General features: G+C 42.7%; 1 protein-coding gene across 2 annotated transcripts in view; it reads right to left on the bottom strand.

The window, feature by feature from the left end:
• The window catches only part of SEMA3D (semaphorin 3D), a 135107-nt gene that overhangs the window by 70282 nt on the left and 44138 nt on the right, over positions 1-20687 (bottom strand). For both annotated transcript variants that reach the window (XM_083366266.1, XM_083366267.1), the window contains exons 3-5: positions 17110-17270; positions 6939-7001; positions 2547-2666 (exon numbers count right to left, since the gene is read on the bottom strand). In XM_083366266.1, coding sequence (XP_083222392.1) covers positions 2547-2666; positions 6939-7001; positions 17110-17270 — 344 coding nt within the window. The remainder of the gene's footprint in view (positions 1-2546; positions 2667-6938; positions 7002-17109; positions 17271-20687) is intronic.

Below are 20687 nucleotides of genomic sequence, written 5' to 3'. Positions count from 1 at the left end.
GTACTTCCTTTTGGAGTTAAAGCCAGATAAAGAAGAGAAGAAGAAGTAGAGCAGATTATGAGTTTCAATCTGCTTTACAGATGTCTTTAACTAATGTAGAGTTTGCATGCAGGGCTCTGTTTGAAGAAGCTCAACTCCTAGGAGCCTTTGTTCAAATGCTCTTCACCCTTTCCTGATTTGACACAAAGCTCTACAAATACAACATTTGCTGTCTCCACTGCTGATTTTTCCTGTCAGAAAAAGAGAGAATATTCTCTTTTAACACTGGTACAGCTGAGGATGGGCCAGGAAAGAGCTGAATGTAATATTCTAGCAAGGTGACTGAGAAAAAAGAATTGCCAATTGGGTGCAACTGGAGACATGATTAATTTGGTTCGCGTACACATCCATTGACTAAAAGGTAAAGGTAAAGGTTCCCCCGCACATGCGTGCTAGTGATTTCCGACTCTAGGGGCCGGTGCTCATCTCCATTTCACAGCCGAAGAGCCAGCGCTTGTCCGAGGACGTCTCCGTGGTCATGTGGCCGGCATGACTAGACGCCAAAGGCGCACGGAACGCTGTTACCTTCCCACCGTAGTGGTCCCTATTTTTCTACTTGCATTTTTATGTGCTTTCGAACTGCTAGGTTGCCAGAAGCTGGGACGGGTAACAGGCGCTCACTCTGTTACGCGGCACTCGGGATTCAACCCGCCAAACTGCCGACCTTCTGATCGACAAGCTCAGCGTCCTAACCCACTGAGCCACCGTGTCCCTTTGACTACACTGATATAATTATAGCCAAACACATTATTGTATGTATTTTAGACCAAAGCTAGCCTGGTTAGCACTTCCCTTGCCTATTTCTTGGCTACATAAAGACTGTTCGCCCCAGTCACAACCTACCTGTCCAGCAGTGACAGAGTAAAAGAAATACTGCAAAAGAAAACAGGCTTTTAAAAGCAACCCAGGAAAGTATTTTCAGTTTTTAGAAAGGATGGAGGGTGCCAGAGCAATTCAGTTACGCTTCAGTGCAGAACAGAGCCAAGTTACACAACATAACAACCTCCAGCAAATGTTTGGAGCTCTGATTCTTCTCGTTTCCAATTGGCCCAACTCATTTATAATGCATTCGGTCCAAATTAATCATTTTAAATGGTGCCCTTCCCAGGTCAGCGCATAAAAAAGAACTGGGGGGGGAAAAAAGAAACAAAGGGCCATGAACAGCGTTTGCCCTCTGGAATCAACGAGATCCAAGATCTTTAATGCTGTGCAGAACCAAGATCAGAGAAGAGCCTTCAGTTGTGGATGGCTACAACTCTCCCAGAATTATGCCCTTTTAGAGAGCCATCAGCTGGCCAGTTTTCTCTGGGAAACTTAACAACCTGAACAGGACGGTGACAGCTTCCAATCCTTCTGCACTTACATCGGTGTGTTTATTATAGGTATGGCCAAGAGACTTCTATGGAATTTAGATTAAATGTGGCGTGAACTTTAGAGGCAGCTGGCCTAGACTCGTAATCTCATTGTGCAAAAATATGCGAACTTCTTGGAAAAGGATTTAAAAAGCTTAAAATCAGGTCAAGAGGAATCTGCTCTCCAGCCAGACATTTATTTTTTCTACAGAACGTTATCGGCAGGTAGCCCCGAGGCTGACCAGTAGGTAGGGTAGGGAGGGAAGAACGGGGGGGGCATCGAGATTAGAGTCTAGACACCGCCAAGAAATTGTGGTCATATTTCTTGATAATTAACCAAATTAATATAGCAGTTACCTAGCCTTTCCAAGATACAGACCAAAACAGAAAAAAGTGGTGCTACTGTAGATTTTCCTTATTTACGCAGAGGGAAAAAATACAGTTCTAAGGCAACAGAGATAAAGTATTTCTGCTTTGCTTTCCATTTTGATTTAGTGGGATGATGGCCAAATGTTTCAGTTTCACAGCAGATGTTTAGTAACAATTTTCCTCCTCCTCCTCCTCCTCCTCCTCCTCCTCCTCCTCCTCCCCCTCCTCCTCCTCTTTCTCCATCTCCATAACTATTGAATATGTACTCTGCAATTCTAATTTCACCTTTCATCCATAATGCTGAGAGATGGACAAAATACACAGAGTGGCTTCAAGGAGAAACTTTGCTCAGCAGGCATCAAAATAGAATGATCCAGCTTTAGACCGAAGACTCTGCCCAGAGCCTATTCAAAAAGGATTCGGGGGGGGGGTGTTCCCTTTCATTTACAACCACCCCCTGCTAGCCGAAGGTCCTGTAAGGCATCTAGGCTAAAATGTGCTCTTGAGGCTATTAATCATCTGATAAAAGCAAGTCTATACCGAACCACATTAATCACCTCATCTAAGCCAGAGGTTTGCCAACATACCAATATTCAAAAATGTGAGAACATGAGTTCTTACATGATTTGGTAAAAAACGACACACCGCCTGGTTGTCAGCAGTGGCTGTCAGATCATTTTTACAAGGCCTTAGATTCTCGCTCGCTCGTGCTCTCTTTTTAAATTTTCCACGGAAATGATGGATGCTAGGAAAAGTCATGGCCCATTTGGGGAAGGATTAAATTACCTCTTTGTGTGTTCCAAGCTCAATGTAGCCACAGACTGGGTGAAAAGCTCCTGTACCGCAGACATAAACATGAGTCTTGTTGTAAGGCTGAAGGACTCTGATAAAGTTGGCACATTCTGTCTATTGTGAAAAGAAGCACAGACCATATCAACTATTATTAACATCCAGAGGGCAGTTCAATATGCTACATACAATGCTAAGGGAAGATACAAAGAACCCTGAGCAATTGCATTTATCTTGTAAGATCACCAGCTTGTGAGCAGAGTTCATTATATTGAAAAATAACCATTGCTTTCACACCCTGCTTGGAGTTTTTGTGTTGTCTGAATCAATAAAGCCTTGCTGCTCTCCCAAGAAAGGAGGCTTACAAGGGGATGGAAAGGGTAATGAAAACTGGTGCATCGCTTTGGACACCCACTTGCTTATTGTACCCATGAACGCTCAAACAATGGGCTTACTTGTGAATGATAACAAGGTCAAACCGAACTGGCAGAATGTCTTGAGTCAGACCTTGTGTGAGGAAGATGGATACATGTAGCAAGATGTGACAGGAACAGACAATGGCGGGGGGGGGGGGAAACGGATATTAAGCCGCTTCATCTCAGAAGAGTTACAAACATATTGCTCATCAGATTGGCTTTAATGTTTGGCTTTAGCAGATTTATTTATTTTTTTTCATTCCCCACCTTCTCGATCAAACTGGTCAGTCCTACAGGAGATCAACCCTGACTGCTCTTTAGAAGGCCAGATCCTGAAGCTAAAACTCAAATACTTTGGCCACCTAATGAGAAGGAAGGACTCACTGGAGAAGACCCTAATGCTGGGAAAGGTTGAGGGCAAGAGAAGAAGGGGATGACAGAGAATGAGGTGGCTGGATGGAGTCACTGAAGCAGTAGGCGTGAGCTTCAATGGACTCCAGAAGATGGTAGAGGACAGGAAGGCCTGGAGGAACGTTGTCCATGGGGTCGGGATGGGTCAGACACAACTTCGCAGCTAACAACAACAACAAGAAGAGCAGGTTTCTGATTACCCTGTGGGAACTAACCATATTCCTTTATGCCATCTCCAGAGCCGCTCTCTTTCAATCAACCACAAAGGACAGCAAAAATTGGCCCTTTGCTATCATATCAATTTGGAAGTCTTCCCGTCTTAAGTGTCCTGTGCTCAGGTCTTGCTCAATTTCAGCAGGAATCGAAAGAGCTGAGGAACGGACTGCGCCTGAAGTCAACTCCTGCTGACTTCAGAGGACTGAGGGTGGAAACTGGGGATCTGCTTACTGCGGATTACTCTGTAATGAAGGCTGCCCTTTCCCTCTAAGCCAGTGTTTGTCACACAGCAGCGTCTGAGCACGTCTTGCTTGATTATTGTCCTCAAAGCTCATCACGTAGCCTCTCCCAACATCTGCTGGGTCAGAGCCCCGCTTAAAAATATTTGTTAGAAGGAGAATGCAAAGGAAGCCTGCCTTTTCACAGGTTTCCCTCCTATTCATTCATCACACTGGGGGCATTTCCAGGCAGAGCAACGTACAGCAACTACCACTGCTAGTTTTGTCTCTTAATAACTTTCCTTTGAATTTTGGATGTATTTCACAGCCTCCCGTGCAGCAAATCCCTTATTCTGCAAGAAACACGGATAGAGATACCGGGATTTTTTGGAACAGAAAACTTCTCTTCACGATCCGACCTTTTTGACGTATCTTTCTCTTTTCTCGAGTACAGCCAACTTGGTCAGAAATGGCAGAGCCGCAGAGCACAAGCACCAGCCAGCCGGGCTGAATTCATTTCACAACTCATTTATCCACATTCCTGCTGGAGTGGCCGGCAACAGCAAACAGCCCTAAACCCCACATTTAAGTGTCGCTGGTCTCAGTAGAAAATCCAGGCCTTCCAAAAGCAGGACTTTTGCAAGCCAAAGCTGCAAAGGGCACATTGTAAAAGCAGGTTCGTAGGGAGACTTGGAAGAAAGTCCGGGCAGATGGATCCATGTCGTGGTGGGTGGAGTGGCCAGAACTGGCTGGATAGTGTTTTACTAGCCAGACAAAAACCCCATGATTAGCTGAGCAGGATGGGAATATCAGCATGGCTTGGTAGCAGAAGGAGTCTCTGTGAAACACAGACAGCTCTTTGGCTGGCCGCTGCTTGCTGGTTGCAAAGGATGTGGTCTAGAAGGCATGCTGAGGCCCAAGGAGAAAAAGATTGCTGCAACCAGTGGAACACCCTGCCTCCAGAAGTGGTGAATGCTCCAACACTGGAAGTTTTTAAGAAGAGACTGGACAGCCATTTGCCTGAAAAGGTATAGGGTTTCCTGCCTGAGCAGGGGGTTGGACTAGATGACCTCTAAGGTCCCTTCCTACTACTACTACTACTACTACTACTACTACTACTACTTATTATTATTATTATTATTATTATTATTATTATTATTATTATTATTATTATTATTATTATTCCCCTCATCTGGCTAGGTCTACAAGGGTGAACGAAAAGAATGTCGCTACAGCAAAGGGGAGAGGGAGGCTTGCTCCACCACTATTCCTGGATCTTGAGACGATCTGAAGTTTCCTGCAATCTAGGAATAAAATGGCACCTGCAGATGTCAGGGAAAGTTCATCTCAACCATCTGCCATGAGAAGGGATGGAAAGAGAGAGAGAGAGAGACAGAGACAGAGACAGAGACAGAGAGACAGAGAGAGAGAGAGGGGGGGGAAAACAAGAGAGAAGAGCTGGACATAGTTCAGACAGAACAGGAAGACAGCGGCATCCAGGAACTGCATCAAACAAATACATCATGATGAAAATTTGTCTACAATGACTTCTCAACAGCTAGATTGCCCTCAAAGGGAGGACAATCAGCTGGAAAATCAATTTAAGTCATTTATGGTGTGGGGGTCTGGGAAAAGATCTGGCAGTTGATGTTACTGAAGATGTTTCAATATTGACTTTGAAGAGGGACAACATAGGCTGAAAAAAGGGGGGAAAAACCATGTCCAGGTGATGTATGAGAAGAAGCAGGTTGCAGCATTTTCAATTCCATCTTCCTTTCTCTCTTCCTGATCATCCTAAAGCGGCCTCTTACAGCAAATTACATCCTCATAACGTTTCCACTACAACCTTCCACATGCTGTAATGTCATTAGGGGATTGACGATGAAAGAGGTTTTTTTTTTTTAGCAAAAAGAAACAAATCTTTCTTCTAGTCAGAATACCAGATGGAAACATAAAAGAGAAAGGAGAGTGAAATGAAAGAATTCAAGTTTTTTTTTTTTAAAAAAAAGCATTCTGATCCCTCTTCAGTATACATTGGTCAGCCTGCTCCCAAAACCTTGTGTCTAATTCTGGACATCACATTTTAGGAAGGCCATGGACGAACTGCAGCTTGATCAGAGATTTCATTCCAAAGAATGGAAGGGTTGAATGTAGTTGGGCTACAAAGAAGAGAAACCTACAAAAAGCCATTGATAACTTTGTCTAGCATCAAAATTGGACAGGATTACTCTGATTTTTTTTCCCCAAAAGACAAAACAACAACAACATGGGTTTAAACCAGGAATGTCCAACCTCGGCAACTTTAAAATCTATAGACCAACTTCTAGAATTCCTCGACCAGTCTTACTATCTGGGAATTGAAGTCCTTGAGTCTTAAAGTTGCCACGGTTGGACATTCCTGGTTTAAACCGTTAGATTCTGGTTAAGGAGAGGCTGGATAGTTATTTTTGTATCTCCTGGACTAGATGATCTGTAAGATCCTTTTCAAGTTATCCAACTCTGATTCTGTGAAATAATAAATCTTGGAGGGGACAAAGAATATATTCAAGTGCGCTTTCCATGACAAAGGGCAATAATGCTTTTTTCTTCTTTGACCTGATTTCCATTTGCATGATTGGGCTGCCATGAGATAGCGGTGTGGGCTAACTACTCTTGGCCAAACCAACATCTGAATGCAACATCTTCCTACAGGCCCTGTCGGTGTCAGGAGCAGAGAGATTTAAAAACATTGAAAAATGCAGAAGAAATCTTCAGCAGAGCATGAATCCAAACAAAAAATGGCTCCTGCTTTGACGGTGGCAACATTTTTGACTAATCGTTTTATTTATTGCTGCAGGGGAAATCAATGTGCCTCTTTTTGTGGTAAAGGACACACAGCCCTTTAAGTGTGGCCAGAAAGCCCCTTCTATTTTAGGGTTTGGGGTGGTGCAAACTGGGCTGAGTAAACCATGAGTCAGATAGCCCTCAGAGACGTCGTTATGCCAACACCACCATGAGATCAACAGCAGAAGCTTTGCTAGATCAAATAAAAGAGAAGTTAACAACCAAATTCATTTCAAGTCACCTGATTCCACCAATGTACAGATTGTAATCGTAAAACTGAGGGGGGAAAAAAGCAATATACTTACATGGGCATCTTTCCCGGCTAGTTTACATAAATCCACTTTTTCCTTTGCTGCGGGCCAAAGTATCTGCAATTCATTTAGACATGGGTCTTAGGATCAGATGATTTTGTTATTCTTGACTTAAAATATATTTATACATTCACTTCTCTATTACATCAGCATCCGAGAACCTCAATGCAAGCATGATACAGTATATTACTAAACCTCCACCACCCTCTGTGCAGGCCCAGATCTACAATAGGGAAGGAGCTGGCTTAAAACGTGGACAGGACCCCTGGTATGTCCCTCCCCCAGCTGAAAGGTGCTGGCTTAAAACATGGACAGGACTCCTGGTGTTTCCCCCCCCCCAGCTGAAAGGTGTCATTTGCCCCCACAGCAATCTCATGAATTTTGTAAAGATTTCAGTCATGGACAAGAACGATGCATTAGTTTTTAAAACACTGATTGTCACCAGATTTTCCTGGCTTTCACTATGCTAAAATCCTATGTGAAAGAAGGTAAAATATTTAACAAGCTATTAAGCACATTCAATAAAATAAAATATGAAATTGGCAGCTACCTTTAAAATTAAAATTCTTATATAAAGCCCTGAAAGCATTAAAAATGTTTTTGCCTCATGGAGAGGCATCCATTAGTTGGGTGTACTACCTATATCTCAAAACATATATAATTGCAGGGAAATGAAATGCCTGAATATCTTAAAAAATAACTTCTTGTCTTCCATGTCCTCCTCCCATTCCCCACCCAATTGCCTCGGATTATTATTTTTTCCCTTTTTTTTTTTTTAAAAAAAGGGTTTTATTTCATTTATTGGGTAGTTTAATTTGGGGCTTTATTTTTGAGAAAGATTAGGTCTAACGATACTGTACACACATTACATTCTATGCCTACATCAAAGCGTGCCTTGATAATTAATGACTGTAAAAATAAAGATAAACAACACTTAGAATAAACTTTGAGATCTGGTACTCACATTCACTTATAATGATACTTATTTGTAAATATATACGATTTTATGATGTAATCACTATTTAGGCCTACTCAGAGTATGAATAGGGCCTGCTCCCTAAGGATGTACATTTTGCTATCGCTAGAAAAAAATTGAGCCAAATTTATAACTGTCCTTCAATGACATGAATTTTAAATTTTGTCTTTGATTTCAACTGTATCCATTTTATTCTTATTATTTATGTTCTCTTTTTTTCAGATCGTTGCAAACTATCTTCAAAGATTACATAAACAAAAGGGCAGGGTATGAATGATCCCAGTGCCATATTCTGGAGACAGAAAGAGAAGTTCCCTGAGAATGGGTTCCAGCATGAGTCCCAAAACTTGGAAGAATAAAATCTTTAGTCCTGGTGACTGACTTGGATTGGATCCTGAGTTGGTTTAGCCCGGGGGTAGGCAACCTTGGCTCTTTTATGACTCGTGGACTTCAACTCCCAGAATTCCTGAGCCAGCATGGCTCAGCTTGGAAACCTCTCCCTTTCCCCTCAGCGTTGCTGGCTCAGGAATTCTGGGACTTGAAGTCCATGAGTCATAAAAGAGCCAAGGTTGCCTACCCCTGGTTTAGCCTTTAGAAACATCAACCAAGTCATCACCCTTTTTGAAATAGGATGATTCACTCTTGTTCTAGATTACAGGACAAAAACTTTTGGGAGGCAGATTCAAAGTGACTGTTGGGGGAATGGAAGAAGCCTTTATAATATAATACCGTATGACCAATCCAGAAGGCTGGTGGCTTTCTTCACCAGGTAGAAACTAGATGGTCATCTGCCCAGGACAAACTGTGGCTGGATTCAACAATTCCTTCCAACTCTCGTATTCTGCTGCTCTAGGACAGACATGTCAAACACAAGGCCCTGGGGCCAGATCTGGCCCGCGAAGTGGTTTCATGTGGCCTGCGAAGCCATCCTGGAAACAGTGAGGGAACGGCCCCCACTGCCTTGGCCCTGGCCCAGAGACCCTCCTTCCGCCAGAGACCCTCAGATCTGTCCCACTCCTGCCCAGGCCTCCATAGGCACCCTTGATGCCAACGATGTAGAGCTGGCCATGCCCACCCAGTAGGCCATACGCACTCTAGCCATGCCCACCCAGTAGGCCACGCCCACCCTGGCCATACCCACCCAGCGCCCTGAGGGCAACCGCAATGCTGATGCAGCCCTCAATGAAATTGAGTTTGACACCCCTGCTCTAGGATATGAAGCAGTGGCTGCTTTTACTCCTGTTTCACTGCAGGCAGCCTTTGACACCAGGAACAATATGTAACTCAGACCTCATGATCATCATGGCCATCAATAAGCTTTTCCTCTGTGGGTTCCCCTTGCAGGAAGAACAGAATCCTCCAGATGGAAGGGAAAACACCAGCCATTCCATAAATCTGGAGCTAATGAGCCACACGTGATGGGAGCAGTGGATATTTTCATTGGGTTGATTTATGATTCCTTTTCAAAAGGAAAGCGGAGACAGTGAGGGATGGCTCAGAAAGTTCCCCGTTGTATTTAGAGGGGGAAAAAAATGACCCGCTGCTTTTAATACTGAGATTGCAACTCAACGTATAAGTGAAGCTGCAACTCACAATATGTAGAGCGACACGTTTTCCATGCAGAAAACTAGTAGCTCACTTAGTGATGGATTTACCGTTGTCCACATGGATGGAATGTAAGTGTCAGATGGCTACAGAAGAGGAGAATGGAAATCAGATGTGGGGTTTTGGGGGTATTTTTGGCTTCAAAGAGCAAGTCACGACTCAGAGACCAGGTCTGAGTCTCTCTCCGTAGTGCTGAGAGTCTCCAGTTATATGTACAGGGGCTGAAATGTGCTTGAAAAATTAAGTTGCTTGTATGGCTCACTCGTCTTTATTCCTTTTGGCAGAGAATTCCCAGGTGAACAGATTTTCTTTTTCCCAGTACCAATTCTAAGCCATGTCAGCCTGTGACAGACAGAAATCAGAAGGCATCTGGCCAGTAGCTTTATTGACTGACAAATTTTATTAAGAGGCATAGAGGTTCGTGAGTTCAGCTCATCAAAGTGTATGCTTTTTAGCGAAATTGCTAGTTAACAAAGGTGCTACCAAGACGCCTTCTGCATCTTCATGGCTCATGGATGACTCAAATGGAAAATACTGAGCTAAATATTTTTATTGATTTGTGCATTAGGTTTATACGGCCACCCATATTTCAGAAGTGACTCTGGGTGGCGTACAACAATTAAGTAGAAAAAAAAGTATAAAAATAATCATTATAAAAATATAAAAACCATGATTTACATTGAAATAGGCAAACCACAAGAAACAGCAGAGAGTGAATAGCAATAGTGCTTAAACTTATATACCGCTCCGTGGTGCTTTAAAAGCTCTCTCTAAGCTGCCCCCAACGATCTGGGTCCTCACTTTACTGGCCTCAGAAGGATGAGAGGCTGAGTCAACCTTGAGCCCCATCAGGATCGAACTCCAGGCAGTGAGCAGCGAGTTTGCCTGCAATGCTACACTCTAACCGCTGGGCCACCAAGGTTCTGAATTGTCCACTGAGTGATGGAGCCATTTTAGAATGTCACCGGTGCCCTGGAGCTCCAGACCCGATAACAAAGCCAGGTTTTGAAGGATTTCTTGGATATTAACAAGGATGGATCTAAGATCACTTCAGGGACAAAGCAAAGAAAGTCCACCTCCTTGGACTTATCAGATGACGTGTTAATACCACTTTACAATGCCTTGGTAAGGCCACACTTGGAATACTGCATCCCGTTTTGGTCACCACAATGTAAAAAAAAATGTCGAGACTCTAGAAAGAGTGCAGAGAAGAGCAACAAGGATGATTAGGGGACTGGAGGCTAAAACATATAAGGAACGGTTGCTGGAATTGGGTATGTCTAGTTTAACGAAGAGAAGGACGAGGGGGGACAGGACAGCACTGCTCCAATATCTCAGGGGCTGCCACAAAGAAGAGGGAGTCAAGCTATTCTCCAAAGTGCCTGAAGGCAGGACAAGAAACAACGGATGGAAACTAATCAAAGAGGGAAGCAACCTAGAACTAAGGAGAAACTTCCTGACAGTTAGAACAATTAACCAGTGGAACAACCTGCCTCCAGAAGCTGTGAATGCTCCAACACTGGAAGTTTTTAAGAAGAGACTGGACAGCCATTTGTCTGAAATGGTATAGGGCTTCCTGCCTGAGCAGGGGGTTGGACTAGATGACCTCCAAGATCCCTTCCAACTTTATTATTGTTGTTGTTGTTGTTGTTGTTGTTGTTGTTGTTATTATTATTATTATTATTATTATTATTATTATTATTATTATTATTTATTGGTATTCACAGTATTTAGCCTTCTCTAAAACAGCTTGCTCAAAATAAGGGAGTTCCCTCTACTTATTCTTTGCCCAGATGCACATCAATTACATCTGGCTTTCACAGGCCTTTAGCGTTGGCAGCTTGTCAACATTTTGTTGTTCTTCGATAGCAGCACATCACAGCAGACCGGGGGTGAATGTCAACATCAACTCCACTATGTCTGGTGTGCTGAATCCCTGTTTACATTCCTGAGTAACAAAACTTCTTAAAAAACAAGCAACAAACATGTCAAGATAAATAAATATTTTAAATGAGCCTTCCACCCGGGATTTAGGGAGGGCTCTTAGCGAACTATACTCTGTCATTGTGGTGAAATCACGGAACTGCAGCGTCATTTTGTGGACAAACTGGAAACTGTGAAGGATCTATCCTGGCACACTGTTGTAACCAAATATCTGCCCTGATATTCAGAATAGGCATAAACATTCCAAGTATCAGCTTTGCATCATTTAGCTGGTGAGCAGCTCAAGGCTTCCCTAGCGAATTGCTCAAGCTGACCGCTTCTTTTTGGACTTAACATCTATTTTCTGAAGATTTATAAGGTAGAACATCATTTATTGATGGGCGTCTGTACACAGAGGCATCCTCACTAATTTAAAAAAAAATGGCTGTCCCTTATTCCATAGTCCCAAATCTCCATTCTAGGGCACTCCATCTTCTCATGTGATGTTAAAGGCCAGATTTTTTTTTCTCTGTGTTCTCGCTTTGCATTCATCCTCTGTCCAATCACTGCAGGGAAGCATTTCATACATCATTCTGATTTAAGGGGTTTCTCCCATATGGAGGGGATTTTGTCCGATGACGCAATCTCAAGGCAAGTGAAGGACTGGCTTGTCCCAAAGGATGATGTTTCCTCATCTAGAGGAAGCTCTGAAGCAACCAGGTGGCATCTAGCCAAGACAAACCTGTCTTTACGAACACAGCACAACACAAACATTACATTCTGACACTCATTCTGCCTCCAGGAAGTATCTATCCAGCCCGGTGCCTTTCACACGGGCTTGACGGACATAAAAATCGTGGTTGGAAGTGCAAAACAGAAAGAGATGCAGAGGTACTTAAAAAGGTAGGCTGGTTGCCAAAAGACCCAAGCACCTATAGGTCCCTCTGAGACCTCTATTCGGGGAAAATAATTTAGAACAGGAGCTCACCTTCCAATATGCTGCTGTGCACTAGTGGCTCACGACAAAGGTCAGGGAGAAACTTATCAGAAACAGATGGGCCCAGCTGCAAAACTAAACAGAAGCCCATGAGGCTGCCTGACTAACCACATCCAAGGAAAAGCAAGGCCTACAGAGGAAAAGTTTGAAAACCTCTTGGCAGTCTGAAAAATCCTCAGGAATGAACTTGTTTTGGTAACAGAGTTGAACTGTGAGGCAGATAACTAGGCTTAACCTTCAGTATTTCAACTGGAACATAGATTCTACATGGGATAAGCCAAGACACTCTAACCAGGCATTCTTCAGATGTATTGAACTGCAATTCTCTGACTTCCTAGCCATCCAGCATGGCTGAGAGTTGCCTTTCCCACACATCTTGACCTCCAGCCTAGAAGTTCTAGAAAAGGGGTGTCAAACTGCCAGTTCGTAGGCCGGATGCATCATGTGGAAGCTGTGCCCAACCTGGGTCTGGCAAGGGGAAAAAAGTCACCATACGTCACAACATGTCACGTGACATGGCGAGTTTGACACCCCTGCTCTAAGGAGAAGAAGGCTGACAGTTCTTGCAGCATGTGTCTAAAGCAGTTCCGGTCCACCCAAACTGGTTTTCTGAGGTGAAACACGTGGCTTCTTGACTTCAGAAAAGAACCATGTTACCTTCATGGTCTGAACTGCTTCCCTGAAGTGGATCTACCTCACTTCATTACACTCTAATGCCCTATTCCCAACCATGGCAACTTTAGGATAAGTGGACTTCCACTCCCAGAATTTCCCAGTCAGAATGGACTTCCACTCCCAGAATTCCCCAGCCAGCCATTTTGGATGGGGAATTCTGGGAATTGAAATCCATGTATCTTAAAGTTGCCAAGGTTAAACAACTTGGGCCTGATGTCTCAATAGAAGAGACACTGATGCTGTTACCTACTTGAGCAAGGGTCTTCAAACTTGGCTCTTTTATGACTTGTGGACTTCAACTCCCAGAATTCCTCAGCCAGGCATGCTGGCTGAGGAATTCTGGGAGTTGAAGTTCACAAGTCATAAAAGGGCCAAGTTTGAAGACCCCCTGTACTTGGGTAATGAAACATCTGCAAGCAAAAAAAAAAAAACAGGCTCAGAGAGTACCAGGGACTCCACAGACCAATGTCTCCATGATTTTACCTTGTTGGATCATTTTTGAAACATTGCTCCCTCTGCTACATTAGGGAGAGGGTGAGCTAGTGGTATCCATCAAATAAAATAGCTGCAAATATGACAATCAGCATGCTTACTGAGGAATTCACACTCATAAACCATAAGAAACCATCAGAAGCACACCAAGAAAGAAATGGCAAGTGCTCCAAAAAGGATGACTGCATCCAAACGAATTTCTTTTAAAGTCTAGTCTGAGGCTGATTTGAGTCCATGCATTCTCTTCTTTCTTTGAAATACGCAATTTAGAATAGCCAACAACAACAACAAAAAAGTTCTCCTGTTTTTCTTCTTAAATGTATCAATACGTATTCTTCCGTGAAATCTCGAACAGCTACTTGATTATAGTAAAGTCACTCTGAATTATACCAAAGGCACATTACAATTTTATAGGAAGGGGTTATCACTCAGCGCATCTGCTTCCCATCTAACATGCCTGGGACTCCTGACAACAAAGCCAAAGAAGAAATAAAGACTATAGCAACAACTTGCAGTTTGGCATAATTTAGGAAATTGTGTCTCGTGTAGGGTTTGGTGTGTGTGTGTGTGTGTGTGTGTGTGCGTGTGTGACTGTCTGTGTTTATCCTCATAAAAGTTATTTCATAACCCTAGGATAAAACCTTAGTCTTCATGTCTTCTTAAGAAAACCTGAAATTGCTCTTGTGTGAAATGGTGGGTTGATAGGAAAGGTTTACGACAATACAGGTAGTCCTTGAGCCTAACATTTCTGTTGTTAAGTGAACCACTGCATTTTACAACCTTTCTTGCCACAGTTGTTAAGTGAATCACTGCAGTTGTTCAGTTAGTAACACAGCTGTTAAGCGAATCTGGCTTTCCCCATTGACTTTGCTCGTCAGAAGGGCGCCGAAGGGAATTGCATGACCCTGGGACCCTGTGATCGTCGTAAATGTGAGTCAGTTTCCAGGCTTCCAAATTTTGACCATGTGACTTTGGGGATGCTGCGTCATAAGTGTGAAAAACGGCCATAAGTCATTTTTTCCCAGTGCCGTTGTAACTTTCAATGGTCACTAACTGAACTATTAAGTCGAGAGCTATCTTTTTTTTTAGTTACTGAAGAAGCCTGCTTTTGTCAACAACTTTGCTTTAGGTGTGTGTTGGGGGAGGGGCTCAATTTGAAAGGGGAACAATGAATTCTAATTTAGAAATTTAGCCTTGAATGCAGGCTATTCATTTGGCAGTTATAAGTTCCTAATTTTGGAAACAATTCTTCAGTGAAGGTAAGGAAGTGGAGGCCATGGTTCATATTTCCCAGTTCATATTTCCTAAACTATTACATGCTTGCTTTTCCAAATAAATCTTCACCATGGACTTTGACAAACCATGTTAGGGAACAATATATATACTAGTGATGGTGAACCTTTTAGAGACCAAGTGCCTAAACTGCAACCCAAAACCCACTTATTTATCGTAAAGTGCCAACACGGCAATTTAATCTGAATACTGAGGTTTTAGTTTAGAAAAAAACAACTCCTACATTAACATCTTTTGTCTTAAAAGAAAACACAATAACAAAGCTTTCAATGACACAAGCAAGTTTTTACTGAAAGGTAAAAGTTTGCATTCGGCATGCTTTTGAGCAATGAATGTGATTTTTGCTGTTGTATGCATGCTGATAATTTGTCTAACCTTGGCTTATACTTTGTAAATTTGAGAGCAACACATGCAGCACTCAGGTCATCTGTTAGTATGTTGCTGGTGCCAGATTTGATATAATTGAAAGCTGAAAACAGCATGCTCTCTCCGGAGGCTTGTTTTGGCTAGGAAGGGGCTTGAGAAATGGCTTTTTCCTGTAAAATCTTAGCCAAAGAGCGAGGCGCTTGAGTGCCCCCTCTGGCACGCGTGCCATAGGTTCTCCACCACTGATATATACAATGCAAACGTGCATTCATCTGCCAGATTGACAGGAGCAGATATATCACGCTGCAAAGCAATCCATGCGATTTAGCCACCTATCACCAACTGATGGATTGATTGAATGTATCAGATGATAACTCAATGCAGCGGCCATTAAAACATGCCTATTTCCCCACAGTACAGTACGTAACTTTAAAAGGTACTGCCAAGTGATGGGGAAATCAGGAGATTCAAGCAGTTCAAAGGTATATAAGGATTTATTGCAAGCTTAAGCTCTCTAGAACATGGGTGTCAAACTCGCCATGTCATATGATGTGTTGCAATATATCATGACTTTTTTCACATTGTGTGGCTTCTGCGTGATGCAACCAGCCAGCGGGCTGGCAGTTTGACACCCCTGCTCCAGAAGAATCTCGCCAACTGGCTCTTAAAGGAAATGAGTGGGAGATAAGGGAGGCATTCAAGGTGGGCTGGACTTCGATCTCCTGCAGGGGACACACAGGGACTCGTGTCTTATGAGGCATTTGACCCCCCCCTTCCCTCGGTTACAGCCTGGTCATCTTCTACAGGTACGTGGTCTATTTTAAAAAAGAGATTGTAAGGGAAATGTATTTTTTAAATGTTTCTTGGACAAACAAGCATTAAGAAACTAAAAAGAGATATAAAAAGGTAAAGGTAAAGGTTCCCCCGCACATGCGTGCTAGTCGTTTCTGACTCTAGGGGCCGGTGCTCATCTCCATTTCAAAGCTGAAGAGGCTTGTCCGAGGATGTCTCCATGGTCATGTGGCCGGCATGACTAGACGCCAAAGGCACACGGAACGCTGTTACCTTACCACTGTAGTGGTCCATATTTTTCTACTTGCATTTTTAAGTGCTTTCGAACTGCTAGGTTGGCAGAAGCTGGGATGAGTAACAGGCGCTCACTCTGTTACGTGGCACTCGGGATTCGACCCGCCAAACTGCCGACCTTCTGATCGACAAGCTCAGCGTCCTAACCTACTGAGCCACCGCATCCCTTAAAAATAGATATATCACTGCACATAAACATTTTCCGGCTCCTTTTCAAAAGAAGGAACTAGTTCTGCAATGGAACTAGAATCAGTTCTGGAACAAAAGAGGTACTAAGCTAAATCAAATGTGATGCATTCCCCCCTATTAACTGTAAGGGCCTCAGTGTGTTTTTGATGACTTCTAACAATAAGAATCTGTTCCTTCTTTCTCTTGTATCAATACGTAGAAGCAAAGTGAAATATGAGTGTTTCTGCATGAAGACTGACCTTGTTTGCATGTAGCTGTCATAATACATGGGGAAAGACAGAGCAAGATGTTACAACTGTTTACATTCTAGCTCCATCGAGGGCAAAAGTCCAGCTGATATTTATCCTATTATATTGCTTTCCTGCTCCGAGGGGTCTGCGGGCTGACAAACCCAGTTTATTAAAAGCAAGCTATGTAACCATGGGAGGTTGGATTATTAAACCCACATGATGGCCCAGGACAAATGATCCGAGCTTTTCACGAAATTACCGGGAGGAAGCAGATTGATGAAGAGACAGACCTATTGATTCTGTAAATATGGATATATACAAAGATAAACTGACCTTTTTTCCATTTTTGTTTAAGTCAACTAAGCTGAGCAGAAAGATGTGGTCCTTAGCACCGAGCAGGAGATGACCCCTCTCTTCATCAAGCAGCAGGGTCCGAAAATCCAGTCCCTCCATTGAGCCCAGGAATGGAACGCAGCTGTTCGAAAGCAGCAAGTCTGTGAGAGAATGAACCAAGAACGTGTAAACATCGCTCGTTGGTGTCTTCTGTAAATATATGCTCCCAGCAGGACTTTCGTTGGTTAGGATAACAAAGTGGAGTTAGCAAAAATCACTTGCCGGAGAACACAGGGCAGAGGAAGGTTAACATGGTATCGTTTTTTTTTCATAAGCCTTCATATAAATATATGATATATATATTCACAGGTCTGGTATAAGTTATGTAACTTTCCAGCTCTAGACTACTGCAATCTATTAGCTAATGTACTCTGCTCTGCTGTACTAGCATTATTATGTCCAGTTCTGGGCCCCGCAACCTAAAATGATCACCGTTCAAGTGGAGGAAGTCCAGAAGAAGATCTGAAAAACAAATCTTAGAAGAAACGGCTTCAGGAATGGGCAATGCAGAAGAGGACAGAGGAGATCGAAAAGAGGAAGAGGGGACTTGTTCTCTGTTGGTCCTGCAGGCAGGACCAGAAACAATGGAAAGCTGAATCAGATATTAGCAGGAAGAATGTCCTGCTAATAAGAGATGTCAACTAATGGAGGAGGTGGCCTTGGAAAATGGGATGCTTCTTTTCCACTGGAGCTCTTCAAATTCAGCCAAATGCTTTAGAGATCCTGTATTTCAGCTTGGACAGAGCTTCATATTTGATTCCAAAGGATCATTCACGGGTTCCCTGTGACTCCAGAAAGACACCAGAGTTTTAAGGGAAGGGCTAAATGTGCGCCTCCATTTGGTCCATTTCGGAATCACGTGTGAGGGCTATTAAGCCCTCCAACTTAACAGCCCTCTCTAGATAGAGAGCAGTGGTTTTGCCATATTTATGTGGCCTTCCTGTTTGCGCTACAATTACAATAATGAACCCTTTCGACTGAACCGATTCCAAGGGCTTTAGACTTCTCCAAAGAGAGAAAATTATGCAGTGTACTATATAAGGAGTTGCCTGACATTTTGGGAAGCCCTACGCATTGAATCAACAAATACATTTCCTTGAAATACCTCCTTCTCTGTCATAGGACCGGCTTAGCCATCAGTGTCATGATCACAAAAGGCAGCCTTCAGGCACAGAACAGCCCCATTAAAACTTTGAAGACATAATTGTACATAATATTTTCGAATAAAGTTTGACAGAAGGCACAGCTGCACAAATAGGCCTTTTAAAAATATTATGGCTATTATAATTACTATTACCGAGATGATGAAATGCAATTTGGTGCCTTCCAATTATTGGTGACAGAACAATAAGCCCGGTTCATAGAATGTAGCCAGTCAAAATAATTGGCTTATAAACATTGTAAGTGAAAATGTGTCCAATCTAAAACAGTTGTCATTACAAAGACGACCTTGGGCTGTGGATTTGCGCAGGTTCCCTTGTTATAACCCGGCTTATCTTATGTCTTCTACTGCCAAGCAAAGCAAAGTCATCTTGTTACTCAAGCAGTTAAAAATGTACTTTTTTTTTAAAGGAAATTGTCTACATGCTTAGCTGTTGATCTGATGCATGGAAAAGACCTGTTTCACCTAATTTTAAAATAAAGCTGAAGAACGAAATTAACTGTTGGTACTTCCCTACTTACACCAATTTATTAATGTCATCAGCACTAAGCATTGTGAGAAGAAAGATAGTTTAGACAATGTTAGGTATCTTAAGGTGGATTTGCAGAAAGTGTTTAAGTATTCAACATGTGGCTGGGGAATTCTAAGGGATTTATTCATTCATTCATTAACTCATTTATGAATTTATTTATGTCTTTATTGAATTTATTGGCCATCCATATTGTAGTAGGCAATGACTCAGCGGAAGCAGAGATGAAGTCCACACCTTAAAACTGCTGAGATTGAGAAACACTGGTCTAGTTTCACAAAGGTGAATCTATCAAAAACCTTACAGTGAGAACAATTAATCAGCAGAACAGCTTCCCTCCAGAAGCTGTAGGTGCTCCAACACTGGAAGAGATTGGACAGCTATTTTTCTGGAATGATATAGGGACTCCTGCTTGAGTAGAGGGTTGGATTAGAAGACCTTCAAGGTCCCTTCCAACTCTGGTATTCTGTTATTCTGTTGCGACTGTTTCTCTGGTGTTTCAAAGTGGTCCTCTGTCCCTCTGCAGCACATGCCAGAGACCACGTGCCTGTACGAACCCTGACTTGCATGGTAACTAGCACATTGCGTCTGACACTCAGCACCTAGGGCCAAGTCTGACTGTGTGGCCATCGATGCTTGGAAGAAAGCTTTGCTTTGTGTGGGTCTACTGTACAGAGAGGACAGAAGAATTTATTGAAGTTTATTGAGTTTATTATTGAAAGACGAGTTCATTCCAAAACACAAAAGCCATTTTCAGAGGCCTGCGCCAAGAAACAGAGAGGTCACTTGGAACATGCCAGTTGTGTCTCTTCACACACTCCGAGTGTCCCAAGGACAGAAGAGAGGGCGCGGCCCAAGTGCCAAATGCCCCCACTTGACTTCCAACGGTGCAAAAGAACAAATAAAGCAGAAAAGAGCTAAACACCACCACATTTGGTAAACCCTGTCATATCCAGCCCCTGGCCTTAAGTGGGAAGCCATTCAGGGATCCGATTCAGTTCTTGTTATCTCTCTTTAACTGGAATTGAAACAAACAAGTTTTAATTCATAGCAGTCACTTCAATCTCTCTTCCCCATCTTTAACAACTCTGTCAGCTTTCTAGCTTCGCTGCTAAAGCAATCAGCACATTGAGCCCTTGGGAAAAATAGGCAAAGGCTAATTTGAATGGAAGCTGTGGGGCTCTGCTAGAAAAGAAGAAATAAAACCTTTTATGCCCTGACAAATTTCATTTCATGCTGCCTGTTGGGAACACCTTAAACATCTTTTCAGTTCCTTACAATGCAAACAGTCAATCTTAGAAATTACCATAATGGATGATTTGCCCCATATGCCTCCATAATTCATATTCTCATTCTCATTCACCTTCTCTCATACACTTTTTTTTTAAAAAAGGGTATTTTTTTTACAAACTGAAAATAAACTGAGATAAACCTGAAAAATGGAAAAAGTAATTCTGCTACAATTCATCAGCTGCGAGGGGGGATAAAAATGGCAGAGATGCTTAAAAGATACTTCGCATCAGGATAATTTAATTCAAAGCTGGTCTCTTAAGTAAGTCTATGAATCAATCCAGAAAGGAAGGAGAATACCTCACGCTAAGCAGAAGTTTTATCTGGAGGGAAATTGTAGAAACAGACCATGATGGAGCTAAGCTAACATTTCAGTGTGAGTGCACATTTATCTCCCAGTCTGAAGGGTGCACTTGAATCCTGATAGCATCCAAGAGCCACACTTCAGAAGCAAAATTAAAAACTAAGCTTGATTTAATTTAATGTTGTCAGCCCAAAAAGGTGGACCAGGCCAAGAAACAGACGCCATGTAGGCCT

The sequence above is a fragment of the Vipera ursinii genome (genome assembly GCF_947247035.1).
Source record: "Vipera ursinii genome assembly, chromosome: 6".
NCBI classification, from domain to species: domain Eukaryota; kingdom Metazoa; phylum Chordata; class Lepidosauria; order Squamata; family Viperidae; genus Vipera; species Vipera ursinii.
This window is presented reverse-complemented; position numbering and strand designations above follow the sequence as displayed.